Raw genomic sequence first — 19,609 nt, 5'->3', positions numbered from 1 at the left:
GCGTGGCCAGCCCAAGGGTGCCACGCAGCCCAGGCGCTGTGCTTGGCTAGGCAAGAAGGGTCAAAGTTGACCCTTTCAAGAAGGCTTAACTCCAAATTAGCTAACCTGCTAATTTTCGAAGACGAATCCTAAACAAAGAGATGGAAGACAGCGCGTCAAAATGGGTTACACAAAAGGAAGCAAGCAGTATTGTCTGCAAACATATATATATATATTTTTAATTTATAGTTTTGTAATATTGAAGCAATAGTCTCTAAATCTCAAAGATGAATGCTGGATTTTAGGTACCAGCTGTGAACGAAGGATTTCCCAGTGTAGTCCGCTTCTGTCAGATATGAAGTTAAGCAGATTTGCTTTAACTTCAGGCAGACAAGTGGTCCTGGTGCAGAGGTTTGCCATCCCACAGATGGAAAGCGCCGCAAAGAAAATGCTTTCAGAATAGATAGGGGTGGATATTAGGATTCGGGTGTAAAGGGGTCCCTAGGAAGAACGCCTTCCCCTCCTCATATACATAAGATGTCTCAAATCTGCCCTAGAGCATATTGCAGCACATTGGAGTAGATGTTATGCACAAATGTGAACAATGTTATAATTAAGACCCCTCCATGATGCAATTTTTATCTTTTCTTGCAAGTAATTGCCTATGGTGGAAACCCAGTGGAAACTGACAACTTGCATGTTAACGTCACATTAAAAATCAACAGGGGAGTTAGTAATATTTGGAAAGGTATCTGAAACTTGATGAATCTTCTCCAACACGCAGCTATTTCTCAGTAAGATTTGTGTATTCGTAGGAAAATAAGGCAAGTTCTAGAAACTGCACTCATGACTTTGTGTATAAATACTGGTATCTGCCAGACTCTTCTCATGGAGAAGGAATGTGACTGCACAGTAGTGTGACTAAACCCCATATTTATTACCTGTTACGTGTAGTCGACTGTCAATGCTGTATGTTCCTAAAAATAACAGAAAATTTTACTGGAGCTTCATGAAACCCATGTTGCTTGATTTACATTTAAAGTTAAAGGCTCCAAAGAGGGTAATAAAGAGGTTCTCAGTGACCTTTATAAGAGGAACGTTTTCTGGACTGTTTTCAGGGAAGCCCCTTAAAGTGGCAGTGGGAGAGTTGTGCTTTTTGTGGGTCGGATGAGTAAAGAGTCTCCCGGCATAAAGAGTTACACCTCCATTTAGGGTGAGACAGCAAGCTAGCAATGGGTCCCTGGGGGCATTTTAGGTTTTGAAAGACTGATGAAGTGCTTTGCAGGAAAGGATTCCCCTTGTGCTGTACTTGTTTTATGTGCCTTTCTGTTATTTCACTGGAGGCCAGATAACAGGCTTAATCCTGTTTCCATTTAAATGAATGATGAAAAACTTCCATTGACTGCAGGGAGAGCAGGGATTGAGCTTGATGTGTTGCTTTATGTTACAGTAACAATTGGTTGTCGTGCATTAAATATAGCTCCTGGGGTCTACGTCCGTATTTCAGTCGTGGGGTTGCAGAGGGGTTCTTCGCTGCAGTTTTCAATGGCAGCGAAGTCACTGTATCCACTGGAATCTGGATAAGGCATTACAAATAAGGCCACGGTAGGGCCCTCATGCGTGTATGGTAAGGCGCATTCTCCTTGTTGTAAGTAAGAATAATTTAATTAATTGTGACTAATTAAGGAGCCCATGGCAACTGTGGGTTCCAAAATTCATCAGAAATGGAGACGACTTTGGGTCCCAGACTTGCTCTGATGAAACCAGGGGTGTGCTCTCGCTTACTTCAGTGCAGCAAGGCTTGTAGCGACCAGCAAGGCTTATAGCGACTGGTAAGGCTTGAGGAGAAGGACCCGGTGTCACGCTGGCTGAGAGTGACTCTCCCAGGGACTGTGTTTTCTGGGAGCCCACTGGGTAGGGGGTTGCTGTGGCTCCGGGCAGCTGATGCTCCCCCCATCTCTAGAGCTGGAGGTGGCACGAGACACCGGGTAGCAGAGGCAGGTGGGCACCATCCAACCACGGGACTGCACCGGAGATTATTTTTAGCCATTCGACTTCCCCGTGGCAAAGCTAATCCAGTGTACTTGCCTTTTTGCTGGTGCGTTGCTCTCCCTTCCTCCCCATCTGTGAATCCAAGGCAGAGTGAGCATCCCCGGGTGGGTCCAGAGGATGCAGGCAGTGCCGCCGCTGCTGCCAGTCTGTGGCTCTTGCACCAGTTGGAGGATTAGGCAGGCTGAAGTGAGCTCAAATCCCTCAGCTGCTACCGTCAGATATGGAGAAGCTGCCACGAGACATGAGCTTACCTTAAAAAAAAAAAGTGATGGAGAGGTATTTGCTGGGTAAATACATCAGCAAAGGCGCAGCTGTTCTCCAGGTATCTCACATAAAAAAGCACCAGCAACTGGTGGATGAGCGTGATTTTATAAATTCTGAAGAGTATAAATAAAATAATGTTTAGACTTGCTGATCTGAATATATTGCCCATATGCTTCAGTAGCAGAGTCTAGCTGTTTCCATGCTACATAATAAAACCACACTTTGTTCTGAATTTTCTTACTTTGTTCTTTACGGAGATGTCTGCCAGCATCGCTGCTCCCCCTGTAAACGCCGTGAAGAGTTTCCGGGCTCTTACCCACAGCCTGGAGGAGGTCTGTGGGCTACCTGGAGGCTGTGCGAAGTGACTGATAAAACAAACCAAGCATCAGTAGGCTTTCATGTAAAATGAGGGATGCATCTGCCTTGGAAATCTTTTTGAGACCCACAAATCAGAAAAGATTGAAAAATGACGCTGTATTCTACCCAGAACCTCTTAGTACTTCCAGTAACGTGCTCCCTTTCATTACAATGATGACAGTGATGGGGTCGGGTGGGTTTGGGTGTGCAGCAGTTGGTATAATTTAGAAGTGGTGGAATTTGGTGCAGTGGCGGTGCAGGGATATGGGTTAGCACCACCCAGGAGCTTCTCGTCTATTTGTTTGTGTGCTAGTGAGGCACTCCTGAGGCAAAACCAAAGCCAAGAACTATATGCAAGATGGCAAAAAAAAAGGATTTGAATGCACAGCGGATTACCACTTGATATTGCATTGCCGAAAGTTATTTAATACGGCTTGGGCTAAGAAAGGGAGGTACATATAAATATATATATAGGTATAAAGTTAATAGGACGGTCATGAACTTAAGATTTTTGCAGGACATAAATCCTAATAGTTTTATATAGGCCTAAAATACACTATTGGCTTGTTGAAAATCCCTGTTGCATTTGAAGATCTCAAATCTTCAAAGTTTGAAGGATTCACTTTTTTCTTTGTATAAGGGACTCTTATTTCCTTTGGTACAAGAAAAGTGTTTGGGAAGTCAGGAGAGTGGGAATTGAAATCCTGATCCGTATTGACACGTCACCTCAACAGTATTTACCAGTGGCATTTCTTGCACGTGAAGGGTGTGTTTTAGCAGGAATCTACTATATGTATATTACTCGTGAATATGCGAGGGAGAGGTAAAGAACTGATGAATTTCTGTGAAGCTGCAGAAGGAAAATAGTTATTAATGCTATACAAAATAATGACTATGTATTTTAACCCTGGCATCCGTGGATTCCCTTTTTCCACTTTCCTCGCTACTAGGATGAAGGAAAAAAGAGTTCCTCTGTGTTTTCCACCGTGTATTCTGGGACTTCTAAGCGCGTCAGCAGGTCTGGGTATTAGGCGTCAGCTGGATTAACGTAATTGATTTCTTCAGTTTACCTAACGTGGCTTTTGGTTCAAGGTCTGCTTGCTTCCAGTCTTAAACATGTAACTCATCTGTGGATGTCACATTTATTTTGTCAGTAAGCTGTAAAATATTGGTGAGTTTTCATGCAAATGTGAAAGGCTTCACTTGCCAACAGGTACATAAAATAAATGGAGCATTCATACTGTTGGACAGTTTTCATAATGTTTGTGTGATACAAGTTATTCTTCAGGGCCTAATATTTTTTTATAAAATAGATTATCAGTTCAAAACAGCAGCGTACTGGGATTTTTTTACGTCTATGAGCACATACACGCCAGCTTTAATTTAACAGTTAGATTGCATTCAAAGGATTAGCAGATCTCTTATAAAACATATGTTGTAAGCAGTTCTGTTAATTTCTGTTGGTTTCTTTTCCTTTAGATGTTTTCGGTAGTACCCAGCAAATTCACTGTTGGTTTTTTTTCCCTGATTTTGTTGTTTTTTTTTCACTCTGCAGTGAACAGAGTATTTGCCAAGCCCGGGCTTCAGTTATGGTCTATGACGATACCAGTAAGAAATGGGTGCCAATCAAACCTGGACAGCAGGGGTTCAGCAGAATCAACATATACCACAACACGGCCACTAACACCTTCAGGGTAGTTGGAGTTAAACTGCAAGATCAACAAGTGAGTAACTGTATAAAGTTTCCTGTAAATTTAACCTTTGATCTGTTTTGATACCATCAGTTCTACGCTTAATGCCGTCTAGCAGCGTTTCCTGCTCCCTGCAAGGTGCCTACCAGTCTGTTTACTCCAGTCATTCAGATTTTGTCTAATTTTTTTGTGCACGGAATGTAGCGTAATTTATTGCTGCTTATTTGCAAACAGAACTTTTGGTAAACGCCAGAGAGATTTTAATGTTATTTTTCCTCCCTCCATTTTTGATTGTGAAACGGATCTTACTTCGTTCTGCAGGTTTTGCAGTCAGCTCCCCCAAGCTTACTTTTTGCTCGTTTTTAATACTATGTATGAAAACGAAAAAGAAAAAGAAATCAATTGTTCTGCACTGCCATCTCATAAAGAGTGATTGTTATGTTGCTGTGATAAGTAATTAGTTCCTCGTAATGCATTTTAAATTCCTAGGTGCACACTGTGATCTGATTTACGGCAGGCTAAGTCCGCAGGACCTCCTTGGGTATTAAAGGAGTTACATGGGATTTAGATAATCAGAACCGGGATCAGACCCTCCTCAGCCACCGGCCCCTGGCAGCCTGGCTCGTGCTGGGTGGTGCATGGCATCCATGACCAAATGTCATGTTTAGAGCCTAAATTACAAAAATGGACTTTGGGGGAGTAGTGGTGCTGTATTGTCGTGCCGCTTGCATTCTAGAGCAGACGTTGCAGCGTCGGGGACTGCCCCTGTGTGTTGGTGTGAGGCCAATGTGGCTGTGGCAGCCCAGGCTGCCCGCCTCCCACGCTCACCTCGAGCCCTCAACCTGGCAGAAGAATCAGGAGAGAGCGGGTGATTGATTTTCTGTTGGTTCAGAGGGCGGCGTTGCCTCCTGGGAAGGTGTGATGAGCACCGCTGCCGGCACAAGACGGATGGGGCAAGCCAAGCCAAGCCGAGCTGGAGAATGGGAGCTGGGGCACCACCACCTCTGAGCTGCCACAAGTGTTAAATTGACCAATCTGCTCATGGAAATGCTGATGGTGACCCTCACCTGTCATGATGTTTGGGCCAATGGCGAAAGCTAGGCAGGTTGCTTACTAGAAGAGTGTTAATGAGGTTGCCGCACTGTCCATATACGCAGTCGTCGTTTTGAAAAAGGAAAAGCAGAACAGAAATAGGTGAGGCTTTTAGCACATCAGTTTTCAGATCCTTGCAGTGTACTTTTGAAACATCTGCCACATCTTTTGCAACTGCTTTCATCCTCCTCAGGAAAGGCAATATATTTATGTAGTTCCATTTCAAAAATAGAAGGTATTTTTGAAAAGAAATGAAATGCAGTGTCTTCCTAGTCAGTTGTGAAAACCAGTACTGATTTGTAACAGGCCATGCTAACTGTTTATTTTACATAGCCAGCAGGTGAATGTAAATTATTTTCATGTGACTGCAGTCTAAGATGCGTCTGAATAGCTGGTGTAAAACAAGCAAAAGTCATAAAGTCTACATATATATGCAAGTCTACATATATATGTCATAAAGTCTACATATATATGTATATATATGTACCAGAGGTCAGTCTTAATCGGAGTATACAATTTAAAGAGCAGGGCATAAGAAAAATTCAAATCTTGATCCGTCCTTTAAATATGTTTTGCATTAACTGTAACATTCTATTTGCTTGCAAACGTTCCCACTTATGACGAGGCTGCATGCCATCTAAAAATCATCTCGATTCGTAAGGAAACAGATAGAAGAATATATTTTTCTAGAGTTTAAAAATCCTTCCTCAAACAAACAAAAAAAGTACAGGTTACCTTAGTCACTTAAAACTGTCTAAAAGAAAGTACTCACCTTAGATAGGATTACAAAAATCCAGTATTATGAATAAAGTAAATGCAAGACAGAGTAGCATAGTAGTTTTAAAAGGAATCTTACCAAAGTCTTAAGATTCAGATTTAATATATTTTATGAGTCTCACATGGAGTCATAAGCTTGCTATGCTTGCTAAGTATTTGCATTTAACAAGAACAAAAATGAATTTCAGTTAAAATAATTTCCTATACAACCCATTTCATGCTTGCTCTCAGGTTGTGCTAAATCACACTGAAAGTGAGGTTTTAGTAAAAGCTGTTGCTTTGCCAGGAAAGCCTTTTCAGAAAGGACCAGTATTCAGCTAACATGTGATTTGACGTATACTGAAGCTAATGAAGCTACACAGATGTCCAAGAGTTGAGAAACTAGTTTAAAATATGTAACACAACACAACGGAGGAACAATCTGAAGTTTGGTTACATACTGTTTGGCAAGGCGTAGGCTAGAGTAATCTTCATGACTTCACCCCTGTCTGCCTTTATTGTTTCCCTTTTAATTTTTGTTGGTTTATATTACACTTCTAATAATCTCTCTCTTTAATTTTCATCCCCCTTTTTTTTTATTCATTTATCTTCTTCTGTATACTCCTGTAGGCTCCTTTAGTTGTCTTTGTCTAGCTGCCTTTCTGTTTCCTAGCCCTTTTTTGGTGCACGTGTTAGAGTTTGTGATACTGTCTTCTCATTCTGCTTTACCTTATCTGTGTTTATCTTCTTCTTTAGCTGATGGTGTCTAAAAAGTTCACCGCAAAGAAATATGGTTTTTAGAGTGGCAGAACCTGAGCATCGTTCTCACCACCGGGAAGCAGTCACCCGACCTCTTGTTCTCCTGAAGTGTCTGGGTGAGATGCTCGTCGCGTGCTTGCGTGCAGCAGCCGCACTAAGTTACAGGCCAGTGGTCCATGAATTCCCCTTTCTGCTCTGCACAGACGTGCGCATTTGTGTAGACTCGCACTGGCATGAGCGGTGATCTTCAGAAAATCAGAAATAGACTTTTGAAGCTTTGAAGTAACCACAGAGGCCAGAACTGGTTTGAAGCTAAGGCCAGATCAGTACTGCAGCCGCTTGACGTCATGAGCTTTGATGTTGCCTTGCAGCCTTCATTTTCTCAAAGCCCCAACAGTTGCAAGCAAACCTGTGTGGTGGCTTGTTGTAAACTAGCCCGCTGTAAAGGTGAAGTGTGTTGGCTTCAGTCGCCATGCAAGAAGTTCACAAAGCTAAAAACATGCAAGCGGTCCATCTTTACGGCAGTAGCTCCCCAGTCTGGAGTCCTCATCGGCTGAGGGTTTAAAATGGTGATTTCAGCTCAGCATGATCTCATCACCGAAAGGCATGTGCTGAACAAAATAGATGGGGAGGAGGGTGCAAGTCAAAAGTGAATCATATCTCCTGAGGGTTTGCTGTATTGATGTGGCTAAGAAGTCAATGTAAAAACAGGGCCTTGGGGAAGGTGGGACGTTTTACATTTGAGCCTAAGCCAAAACTGAAATGGGGACAGCATTCTTGAGATATAAAACAAACCACATTTTTTGAAAAATAAAGAACCAATTTATCACTGCCGTAACGTATGAGAAGTTGGCCAGGTTTGGGCCTGCTTACAGAAATAAAAAATCTGGCCTCAACTGCAGCAGGTTTTAGCTGCTGCATTGTATCCTCCCTGTTTTAGCGATTACATGACTGCTCCCCATGAGAGGAGTCTGAGTACCCGAAGCATGGCAAGACCCCAAGCTGATAACAAACGTCTGAACCATTTCACACTCTGGAGAAACAAGCAAATGTCTACTTTTGGTTCAATAAGCAAGAGTATGGGCGGTAATACTTGTGTGGGAGCTCCTCCCATGATCTTGGTTGTGGTTGCACATCAGATGTGGTCCTGAGGGCCCCTCAACCCCTTCTAGACTCAGTCCTGTGAGTCCTGACAACCACCACCATCGTTGCTGCTGCCAACTTCTAACTCAGCACCCTACAGGCTGCAGTCAAAGGGAAGGGCTTCTTGGTTTTGAGCTTTTTAATAGATCCCAAAACTGCCCCCCTGCCTGAGAGAGCCTACACTTGAAACTGAGGTGAAAGGGTGAAGGAGAGTAACAGGTAGAAGTGAAGCAAATCTTTTTCTAATATTATAGTGATGGCAACATCGAAAGGTGTCAACATATTAATACTGTGCACAACTGGTCTGTGAAACTTCTCACCACACAAGATCACTGAAACCCAGAATTTAACAAGGTTCAAAACAACACTGACATTTATATCAGCAACAAGACTATTTTGTTTCAGGATAGAAAACACTAAAAGGGGTTGGAAAAGAAAAAATCGGTACAGAAGATTTTAAGACAAATGCTGAGTGAAGAGTTGTAGGAAGAATTGTTTGTTTTGGACAAATCCATTACTTATTTCTTCAAGATTTCCAGTAAGTTTTGCCAATTCACCTGTTATAGACAGCAGCTGAAGATTAAGAGATGAACTGTTGGTCTGCTTAGCATGGCAGATGCTGTCTTACTGACACACAAAGCTTTAGAGTAAAGATCCCTTAGAAGCACCTGTAAAAAACCCCCTATGTTCCAAACAGGGGGACCTTCTTTCTTTTAATTGCTGCTCTGAAGCACTTAGTTGTCATCATGTGCCTTGCAGAGTCTCAACACCATCTGTACCGGATACCTGTGTGCACTCATTCTTAAAAACAGCAGGAGAACCTGTCTTCTTTTTTCTGTTTTCTAGAAACGTTACCCAAAGGAGATAAAATGAAACTCAGGCTATTTTATGTTTCATTTCCCAGTTTTAAACTCTCTGTTTTGAGTTTGAAGACAAGGTATTACGCGTGTCAGCATCCTGATGATCACTGAAGGTCAACACTCAAATTCTGTCTTTATTTGACTGAAGGGATCAAACCGTCAGAACGGAGCAGATTGAGCTCTTTGAGTGAGTGCTCTTGGAAGGCAAATTTTGAACAGTTTACCTGACTTCTATGAAATGATTTTTTGGCATAGGTTTTTACAATTTGTGTCTTTCGTTATACAACTGCACTGCACCCTCTAAAGTCTTTGGACTTTAATGGTGGTGTCCTTTGAAGCAGAAGATTCTTTTAGTAGGTGAGAAGTACTCGCTTTGCAAAGCCTGGTAGAAGCTCACAGTCTTTCTAAACATTTCCTTGAAGATACCAGCTGTGCCTTCCCTTGGTTAAGCTACTCAGAAGTGCTTGGAAAACTTACAAATTGGTACGTGTTAAACCTGTTGGGTTAGTAATCCAGGCATGAGTCCCCTCGATGCTCCAGAGACCTCTTGAGTGCGAGCAGCATTGGTACAGGCTCTCCCAATGCTCAGTGGTGGAATGGGGGTGGTGTCACCATTTTTTAAGAGAAAAGGGCTGTCTAAGCTGTTGGCTGTAGAAGTGAGTTCATGGCTTTGCTGCGACTGGAGCAACGTGGTTTCCACATCGTTGTGGTTGGTGTCGGTGGCTTCCTGCACAGCATGCTGGTGTTGTAGTTCCCATTTTCAGGGGACCAACTCCTGGGAGCCCGTGTACCAAACATAGGTCACACTGCATCTCCTTTTGGATCACGGGTCAGGACCCTCTCTATGAAATGTGGCAAAAAAAGCAGTGTAGGTCTGATCACTGCCCAGTGCGTCTACATGGAAACTTAATAAAGATATTGGTTGGAGCAGAACGCTTGGACCAGATATCTATGTTCAACAACCGTCAGGATAATTTATGCCTTAAGCTAGACCAAGTATTCAAAGACTATTTGCTATGTCACTGCTTAATGCTGGCTCAGGTAAGTAATACGCATTGTAGGAATAAAGTAGATCTGTAATTATCTATTGGTGTAGTGGCTTCTTTGCTGGTTTCTATATTTTTTATGTGTTAATATAGTATAGTTATCAGACAGCTGTTAACTAGCTATATCAATAAGACAATGTCATCCTTCAAAAACAGGAATGTGTGAAAAACAATTTGCTCCTTATGTATTAGGTGCTCATCTAATGTTTTTCTCCCAGTTTAAATTGTCAATCCACTGAAAAGTCAAAACTCAGAGGTAGGAGTCATTCATCTTTGAAATTAGTTGTAAAACTCTGCTTTTATAACTGAGACGAATTGTCAGTCGTCTAACAAAAATATTGTTAATATAATTAAATATGCTGGAGGTTTTTATCTCCAATAGTAGTACTAACAGAAAACTTTCCAAAGTACTGGTTAATCAGACTGAAAAAAAGATGTTTGGGTAGGTTTTCTGGTGTGGGGGATCCACCTGTAACAATAAATACTGCGTACAGCTTGTAGTAGGTACTGACTCTCTTTTCCCTTGTCTTCTGTTGTTGCTCCCATCTTAGCAAGTCCAGGGTGGTAAGACTCGCCCTGAGCGTGAGATCCCACACAGCGTGCACCCAGGTCCCTCTTCCTACTCCTGTGTACCCATGTCCAGCTCACCTAATTTACAGATGAGCCCTGCAAAATAATTTGATGGAGGATTTCCGTTGATTTGCTTTCAACAAGGACCAGAAATTGTGCGATTGTTCTGGCTCTTGATAAAACTCCAGCCAAAATAATGCCATTTTGTACAGACGATCTCCAATATTAAAACCCAGATTTCGGGTTTGAATAATGAACTTCAGTCTTTCCTTGCTCATAATTTTAAGTTTCTCTGTCCCTGGCTCCCTTCTGCCCCCCAACCTGTGTGGGTTGATGAAGAGGGAGCCTCCATTTCCTATTCCTTCTTTATTTTCAACTGCACCGTGCCTGTTTATGAGAATAATTATCATCCCTTCTGTTGGCATTTTGTTTCTGAAATTTGTACCACAACCGAGTGCCGTTGTCAGCCCATGGGTGGGGATCTCGGGGTGCTGTCTCTGCCATGGGTCCTTCTGATTCATGAGCGGTGCAGCGGACACTCCTGCCTCTCCGCCTTGAGCTACTGCAGCGTATGCTTTTAGCATTGGAGGTTTCTGGTCGGATCCCAGGTGTACTGTGTAGGTGGGCATCCCGTGTGCCCTGCCCAAGGATAAACAGGGCAATTGTATTTAGCAGATTACATCAAACCATACAGAAATGCCCTTCTGCTGCAGTCACCCCTTACCTGGAAATTATAGGGCGTACAGCAAAGGGAGGAGGTGGGAGAGGAAGTATTTGGTTGTCTGGTTTTGTCATTGCCTATCTGATTCTTGAGAAAAACTCTCTCAACATAAGAAGCTGGTGGTGATCAGGCGCATGGGAGGAAAAAAGCAGAGCGGATGCAACAAGTCGAACATTTATAAGCTGTAGGGCAGGGTTAGTGCCAAGAGCTCTGTCTGGCTCTTTTTCTGACAATTGTGTATGATCATCCCCCAAAAGATGGCAACAGCTGCTGGCACTGGCTCCTGACATCTGTCTGCAGGATCTGCACAGCTGTATCCTGCGGAGGTGCTGTAGAAAGCATGAGCAGGTCATAGATTTTGCAAAATGAGCTTGTGAGTCCCCGAGGCTGAATTGAACCGCTGTAAATCTCACCCCCAGATGTGGGTCTTCTGTCATCGAAACACCCGCTGCCTTCCCGTACAGCCTCGTAGGAGCTGCCATGTGAATTGCCTCTAAAAATTTAATTCAGCTTTACTGAAGCGTTGGGTTTTTTTCCCCCACTGTAAACAGAACTATTTTTAATCTTCACCCCTCTCTTTCAAATCACAGGTAGTGATTAATTACTCAATTGTGAAAGGACTGAAGTACAATCAAGCAACACCTACCTTTCATCAATGGCGCGATGCACGGCAGGTCTACGGCTTGAATTTTGCAAGCAAAGAAGAGGCCACCACGTTCTCCAATGCAATGCTGTTCGCTCTCAATATCATGAACTCACAAGATGGAGGTAAATTAGGAGCACTACACTCTTTATTAATCCGTGATATTTTCCAATGCTTGTTATCAATCACCTGGTGCAGTTGTGTTGGATAGTATGCCGTTATGGAACACGGTTATAATAAAAAAAGTTGGTCTCTGATAGACAGCCTTTAGATCAGCATCTGCAGTGGTACGAATGGTACATGTTTTCAGGTTTTATTCACCTGCCTTCTAATTTTTCACTCACGATAGGAAATCAATGGTTATTTGGGAACGCCTCAGCAGGCAGGTGGTCCCACAGATTCGTGTGGATCTGTGTATCCGTTGTGTTACATCTAAGGTGGCAGAATATAATTTTAAATAAACAGAAGCTAGAGTAAAATTGGCAACATTTTATAAGGTAGATATTATAGCTGGTATTTCCAGCATGTTGGGTGTCAGCTACAGCCGTTGGCTCTTGTGGGCTGGCTTTAGAAAGGAGCGTGTGGTGTCTCGGTTATTTCTTAAGGTAAAACACGAAGGCTTGTACTCTGGATGTTGACTGATGTTGTTCCTAAGTACTATATTGACTGCCGTTGAAGTTTGTGGTGAAGTTTACTGTTCTGTGAAATTGTCATTGCTCTAGCTTGACGAGGGCCCAAAATAAAGTCCTGGTTTCTCAGTGGAAACCAGTTTCTGGTCTGCGGTATCTGGATGAAGTGCTGCCCTCAGTTACACAGCTATGAACTCTCTGCAGCTCCTGGGCTGGGAACAAAAAGCAATCTTTGTGTGGTGTCTTTTTTTCCTGCAAAGTACACAGCACAGCCTTATTTTCCTTTCAAAAACACAGTGAGTCAAGGTTTACATCTCTTGCTGCCATCCAGATTTTGCTGCAGCATTCACTGGTGATGGACGGCAGCTCTCTAGAGCGAGGTTGTCTCCTGACAACCTTCAGTACACAAATATGTCTTACTAAAAGGTGTATTTTTAATATAAAAGTTCTTGTATTTTCTTCTGCTATTTCCATTCATCCTATTAAGCTGACAAATGCAAAAGTCATCAAAAATCAAGAAAGGTCTTAACTTCTGAGCCGTATTTAGTTCTGCCTTCTTCAGCTTGAAGTTGAAGCTCTAGTTGTGCCGCAGCAGGAGACTTCAGGAAGAAACGTGGCCAACACTCACCAACCCTAAACGCGTGCGAGTCTGAAGAGTACAGAGCTCTTTGGCTGCTCCTGTGTGCTCAACCCTTTTAGATCACCAGATGAGACTCCTAGATTTGGATACTTTGACTATGGTCTTGATGTAGTGATTTGTTTAATGTCTATGATGAGTCTGCCTTTCTTCTGAAAGCCCTTAAGTTTGGAGTTTTTTTTTTCCCATCTGCCTGTTCCTGTCAAAGGGAGTGGGGGTTTTTCAGGGTTTTGAGGTTGTTCCAGGGAGGTGCCTTGTGGAAACATGAGTCTCAAGATGAGAATTTATTGCTCTTAGGCTAAAATGAAAGAAACTATCTCAACGTGAATACCTTAGTTGTGTTAGCTACTCCTAGCAAAGAACAACAGGTATTTTTGAGTACTTGAAAAGCCTATTGAATTTCTGAGAAGTTTATGAATATACAGCAAACAATAATTTGCATTTTGGGGGGTATTCTTTTATTCATTTACTTAGCACGCCAAAGTGTGTTAGATGTTTTACAGACATGAGATACAGCCCATGCCGAAGAATTTGCATTTAAAGTTTGTAGTTGTCACATAGAGACACATGAATTGGGTCACAGATGAAAAAGTTTCCTACTTCCTTTTCTAGAAAAAACAAAACGGTTTGGTAAACATTCAGTCTTCAACAACTCCTTTTCTCTCATACATAAAGTGTTAGAAGTTTCAAAGATCGCCAGTTGTCCCATTCTTTACAGCTGACCTTGTCAAAAACTGAAATTTAGTTTAAAGGGAATTTCGGCATTTGTGTTCTTTTAAAAAAACCCTCTGAGTCTGTGAAACAAATTCCCAAAATACTCATTTTTATCAAAATTATTTTTTTAATTACAAAATGTATTTCTATAAATATTTCTCTTTAAAATTATATCAGCTACAAATTGATAACAGATTATATTGAGGACTTTTATATCATCATAAATTTCCCAGTTGTTGTCATGATCTCAGCATGCAAGTTGACAGCAAAAGTAAATAATGGATATAAGGTATAAAATGTTTATTCAGCTCTGCTCTTCTAGGCTTATAGCGTGTAAGCTTTTGTGGGCATGAGTTAATGCAAATAGTAATTCACATAAACACACATATCCATACATCTTTCCAGGCACAGCCACTGCCTGCGTACTCCATCCATTCTGCTGCCTGTGTGCTGCATTAGGGTTTGCTATATCAGATGGAAAAATCATTAGGAAAAAAAAATGTATTTGTTATATCTATGCATCCACGTACTAAAGTTGCTTATGTGCTTATGCAGATGGGTGACAGCTTTAAGGAGTGCATTTGTATGCACAGAACTGCTCACGCACTAATAAAATCCTTAACCAAAAGCGGAGAGTTAAACAGAGGTTCCCTCTGGCACATTGACAGTACAGAATACCCTGTCTATCTGCTAGCTCTGCAGTAGGGGATATGCTACGCGCACGACTTGGGATGTGCTATTTCTAATGTTTACTTGTTTCATATATTCCCTGCTGAGACATTATTGTGTTTAGGTACTGCTCATCTTCCCATAGTTGGATACAGATTCAGGCTTCCATGACTGCTTCTACCTTCGTTCTACCGCCCACTCGCATAGACTAAAATTAATCGTGGGAGACTACAGCAGAGAATCTGAGACTGCATCCTATCTCTTCAGCAGGCGTGGAGTCAGGGTACTGTAACATTTGGGAAAATAACTAGTCTAAGTCGCAAAGCAATGGTGTGGGTTTTTGAATGGTGTATTAAGCTGAATTAGTTAAAAAAAAATGATAGCAGTCCGTGTTTTGGGGAGTTGAAAATATTTTTAGGCGGTGCTGACTTTCAAATGGATGAGTCACTTCAAATGAATATACAGTTATGAACTAGTGTTGAGAATTACTGTACTGTCCCCCTTCTTGACGAGACTACGTTACCCGAGATCATTCACCGCAGGCGCTGATCTTGTGCTGATTACATGGGGAACTAGACAAAGTGCTTCATTAAATGCCTATGGTTAAATGGGCTGAATCAGGTCCCACATCCAGCCTGTGTTAACCTGGGTTGCGTGCCAAGATCATCCCTGGGGAGGGATTCCTCCCAGGAGCCTGACATCCCAAAGTTTGGGAAAGTTGGGAGAAAACTCATAGTTTAGACTTGCTGCCTAGTGGTATTTCTGCAGTGGATGAACGCAGTCTTACCCACGGGGAGGGCCGGCCGTCTTCTGCGTGACCCGATTCCCAGTGCTGCAGGGGGAGCGCATCCTCGGGCTGGGGTAAAGCGAGCCGTGCAGTGCAGGAGCTGAACATGTACTCAGCCTTGTGCTTTGTAAGGACGCTAATGATCACGTTAGGAGCAATCTGAAATGAGATAAAATAAGCCTAAAAAGAAAGTAATAATACAAATGTGTATCATCCTTCCTTTAGAGGTTGACAGTTGCCTCACTGAATCACAGTTGTTTACCTGCCAGCTTGTTTATAAGCCTAAGTACTTTGATTTCCGTGTAAGTCTCTTGAATCTCTTCTCCTTTACAATAAAATCTGAAGAGTTGGTCCTGAGCCAGCCTGCAAAATGAGAGCAAATGATAACATTGACTTGCTCATTACCAGTCTCTTGCTTACGGTTCTTTAATGGTGCCATTTAGTAAGACCATTAGGATGACAAATGACTTCCCATTAAATTGTTTTTCTTTCGTGGGTATCCACTTTGTGAAGCCAGACCTTTTACTGGCATAAGTTACCTGACGCAAGGAGTATCACCAGCTTACCTTGTCACCTGCAGCCAGGTTTCACTGGGGACAGAGCATTACCCCTTCTTGCCCAGGGATACTGCGGGAAAAGCATTTTGCACAGATCTTGCCCACAGGCTGTTTGATGTTTGGTAAGCAGACACGGTTTGTCTTCTTCGGGGCTTACATCCTCTTAGATTTAACAAATGCAATGACCTGTGGCAGCACGGCACGGTTATTGGAGCAGGACATAAGGTGAGGATATCAGTAAGCTAAAACGGGCAAGTTCTTCCCTGGCATAATTTTGTGGGAAAAGCAGTGGTGCCCATGATGAAGATAAAAGGTGATTCTTTCTGCAGGGCTTAACGGAGCCTGTACGCTCAGCGCTTCTCCCAGTGACTGGTTACACTTCCCTGCAAGAGGGAATGGGACTCTTTTCTCTCCTTTCTTGCTCCCCACATCGCTACGGACAGGCAAAGGAATGGCTTCATTTCTTTCCTTCTTATTTGCTCCCTTCAGACACTGTCCTCGCATCCCTGCTGGTGCCTGACAGCACCTGCATGTTTTCATGCTGCAGAAGGAAGCATCAGCTCGGCTTTGTGGCTTGGCGTGACCAGCTCTCAGGGCATCTTGGGTTTCCCTGGCTTAAAGACTTGGTACCTTTTGGAGAAAAACTGAGAGTCTGATGTATGCAGCCTATTGGTAAATGCTGCCTATGACATAGTGAATATAACATATTTTTGCATTTCTTTTGATGTCTTTGCCCTAGGGACCTGGGTAGCTATTGTTGACTTACAATGCAAGAAAATAATATTTCTAAACATAAACACCATGTGCTGGAAAGCCTTATGCAGAGGGCCACGTTGCAGAGTTAGTCATAGTTAAAGAGGTCAGCTGCCTTATCTGACTAAGAAGGGAGAAGTTGGAGGAGAGCTTGTAAGAAAGCCATTTTCTTGTTCTGAGTGTAACTGGCTTAAAGACCACACGATACAGACGTGTGGGTCACAGTGGTGCAGAGTTCAGCCCTGTCCCTTCCTTCTCAGAGCTTCACAGACCCAGCTTTAATTCTGCAGGGAGGACGTTTTGGCAGTCAGAAGGATTGCTCCTCACTCATAGAATCAATAGAATGTGTTGGGTTGGAAGGGACCTTTAAAGGCCATCTAATCCAACCCCCCTGCAGTAAGCAGGGACGTCTTCAACTAGATGAGGTTGCTCAGAGCCTCATCCAGCCTGGCCTTGAATGTCTCCAGGGATGGGGTCTCCACCACCTCTCTGGGCAACCTGTTCCAGTGTCTCACCACCCTCTGTAAAGAACTTCTTCCTAACGCCTAATCTAAACCTACCCTCCTCTTCTTCTGATTAGCAGATCTGCTGGCTTTTCTTTTCCACCACTGTGGATTATTTGACACGTATTTCTCCAGCCCCACTTTCCCATAAGGTGTCTTTGATGAAGTTGTTTGGAGTTTGAGATCTTTTTCCATTCCTTCAGTCACTCTGCTCTTATCCTCGTTCAGAAGTGACTGCATTTCTGTGTTGCAGGGAGGAAGTTCCTTGAAAAGCACTTTGAGCCCACCAAAATAAGGGGAGAAATAGAAGGATAAAGCATTGATTCATCAAACAGCCGATAAACTGGCCGTATATAGCGTACATTCTCTCTCCTAGTTAGATGCCCTAAGTATTGGCAAAGTTTCCATCAGTGCAGGATCTGTGTGAAGATTAGGGCGCGCAGGATTTCAGATGAAAGCCTACACAATTTTTTTTTTTTTTAAATAGAATTTTGTAATGTTATATCCAGTTTATTTTTTCATTAGACTTTTTCCAACTAGTCCCACGTCTCTCGCTATTTCAGTGGCACTAAAGTGTAACTGCGAGGGAAGCCAGTTGGCTGCATTCATCTTCTACAATGCAGTGACTGTTTTATTTGATAATATCGCCCCAAGACTTCCCAGCACCACAGAGGACACAGTGTGGGAAGACAAAAGGCTGCATCTTCATTACGGTACTGCATAATACATAGAATAACTCACCAATAATGGAGGGGACCCACCACAGAACACAATGCCCACTTGCAGCCAGCTGGTTCCAAAACCGTGCTGGGGTAAAGAGATCCCTGCCCCATGCGAGGCACTTCACATACTGCGCTGCAGACTCGTTTCCCACGCTATCAGGTGTGTTGGTGCAGACTATAAACCGCTAAGATGGTGTATTCTGTGCACGGTGTGCTTTTAAGTGTGCTAATAACATTTAAAGACCTGTCCAGCCTCCTATTGTGTGAGCACTGCAGGACCGTAAGCATGCCATTCTGCTGCAGCTCTTTTAGCCAAATCATCCCAGAAGTTGTTCCTATTTATAATGTAGGCATAGAAAACTTGTAAGTAACAAACTTTTGAACTTACTAGTGTCAATATGATCCGTGAGTCCAGACACCTAGTGCTAGCCAAAATAGCAGGCCACAGACAATGGTTAATTGGGTGCTTGTTAAAAATACAAAAAAAATTTGCTTCCTTAGAAAACAAAGCTTTCCCAGGAGAATAAATCTTTCCCAAGTGACATCTTATAAAAACACCAGAGAAAGGTCTGGAGAAAGAAGTTTCACAATTTTTCCATCCTCATGCCTACTTTGGTTTCAGTATAAACTTCATCATTTAGCTCTGCAGCTAGGGCAGTTTCTGATCTCACTTGCTGTGCTTTGTTAAGTCAATGAAGAGGGAGGGAAAATTCAGGTAAGATAATGAGCTTTTTTCCTTTCATCTGCTGCGTTGCTTTATCTCTGGAACTGCTCCAGAAAAATCCACCTGACTTACAAATCATCTTTTAGTATATTGCTCACCACGGGAAAAAATTCCTTCCTTTGCGAACTGGACAGAGAGGAGCTGTTACCCAGCAAACTAGGAGTGAGTTTATTTTCCTGAGCGAGCAGTGAAAGGTAGTCCCCAGCCAGTGCCCGTCTCTGCCTGACCCTTCAAGGGCAGGAGTCCCTTGCCACCGCAGCTGAAAAACATCAGCTCAGGCATAGTAGCACTCATTGCGTGTTCCTCCCAAGGCTCTTCCTTATAACAGTCCTCCTACAAGCCCACTGCCCGCGTTTCCAAACCAACCAATGCTTCTCCTCCTGGAATTGCGATGTCAACTTGCCTTGCAACCTTCCCCTGCCCCTAAAACTGCCCGGGTGCCCTCTTCTCAGGGTAACCGGCATTTCCTGAGATGGATATATGACATTTCTAAGAACCTGCATGCACTTCGTAAGCTGAGTTCACGTTAAGAGAAACATGTTTAAAACCAGAACTGGAAGAAGTTGGCCCAGTCAGAAGCAGCAGTGAGTAAAACCGGTTAATCTTTGTATTAGCTTGACTCCAGCTGACAGGAGCACAGGAGGTGAATTGCTTCACTTGTGGATAGATAAACTGGGATTACAGACTCCTTTCAGTGTTAGAACTGTAAATATCATTGCTATTAATCATCTGTCAGGAAGTATCAAACCGTTATTTCATTATTCCGCTCTATGCAAGTAGGCATAATTTTTTTTTTTTTTAAATTCAGTTTTTCAATCCCCCAGATGGTAGGGATCCATGGCAGAAAGTTTTCCAGGGCAGTGAAGTGCTCTCCCAGTGTTATGCTAATAAAACTCCATGGCATCTTGCTTGTACGCGTCTTAGCCACTTTTCGGCAGGACTCTATTATATCCCTGCTTAGAGCAGCGGCAGCGCCGGAGC

General features: G+C 42.9%; 1 protein-coding gene across 16 annotated transcripts in view; it reads left to right on the top strand.

Moving 5' to 3' along the window:
- EVL (Enah/Vasp-like) overlaps positions 1–19,609 on the top strand; it is a 161,952-nt gene that overhangs the window by 79,571 nt on the left and 62,772 nt on the right. For all 16 annotated transcript variants that reach the window (XM_074584008.1, XM_074584012.1, XM_074584002.1 and 13 more), the window contains 2 exons: positions 4,208–4,376; positions 11,881–12,058. In XM_074584008.1, coding sequence (XP_074440109.1) covers positions 4,208–4,376; positions 11,881–12,058 — 347 coding nt within the window. The remainder of the gene's footprint in view (positions 1–4,207; positions 4,377–11,880; positions 12,059–19,609) is intronic.

This window comes from Larus michahellis, chromosome 4 (assembly GCF_964199755.1).
Source record: "Larus michahellis chromosome 4, bLarMic1.1, whole genome shotgun sequence".
NCBI classification, from domain to species: Eukaryota; Metazoa; Chordata; class Aves; order Charadriiformes; family Laridae; genus Larus; species Larus michahellis.
The sequence above is the reverse complement of the archived record's forward strand: the minus strand, read 5'-3'. Positions and strand labels throughout refer to the sequence as shown.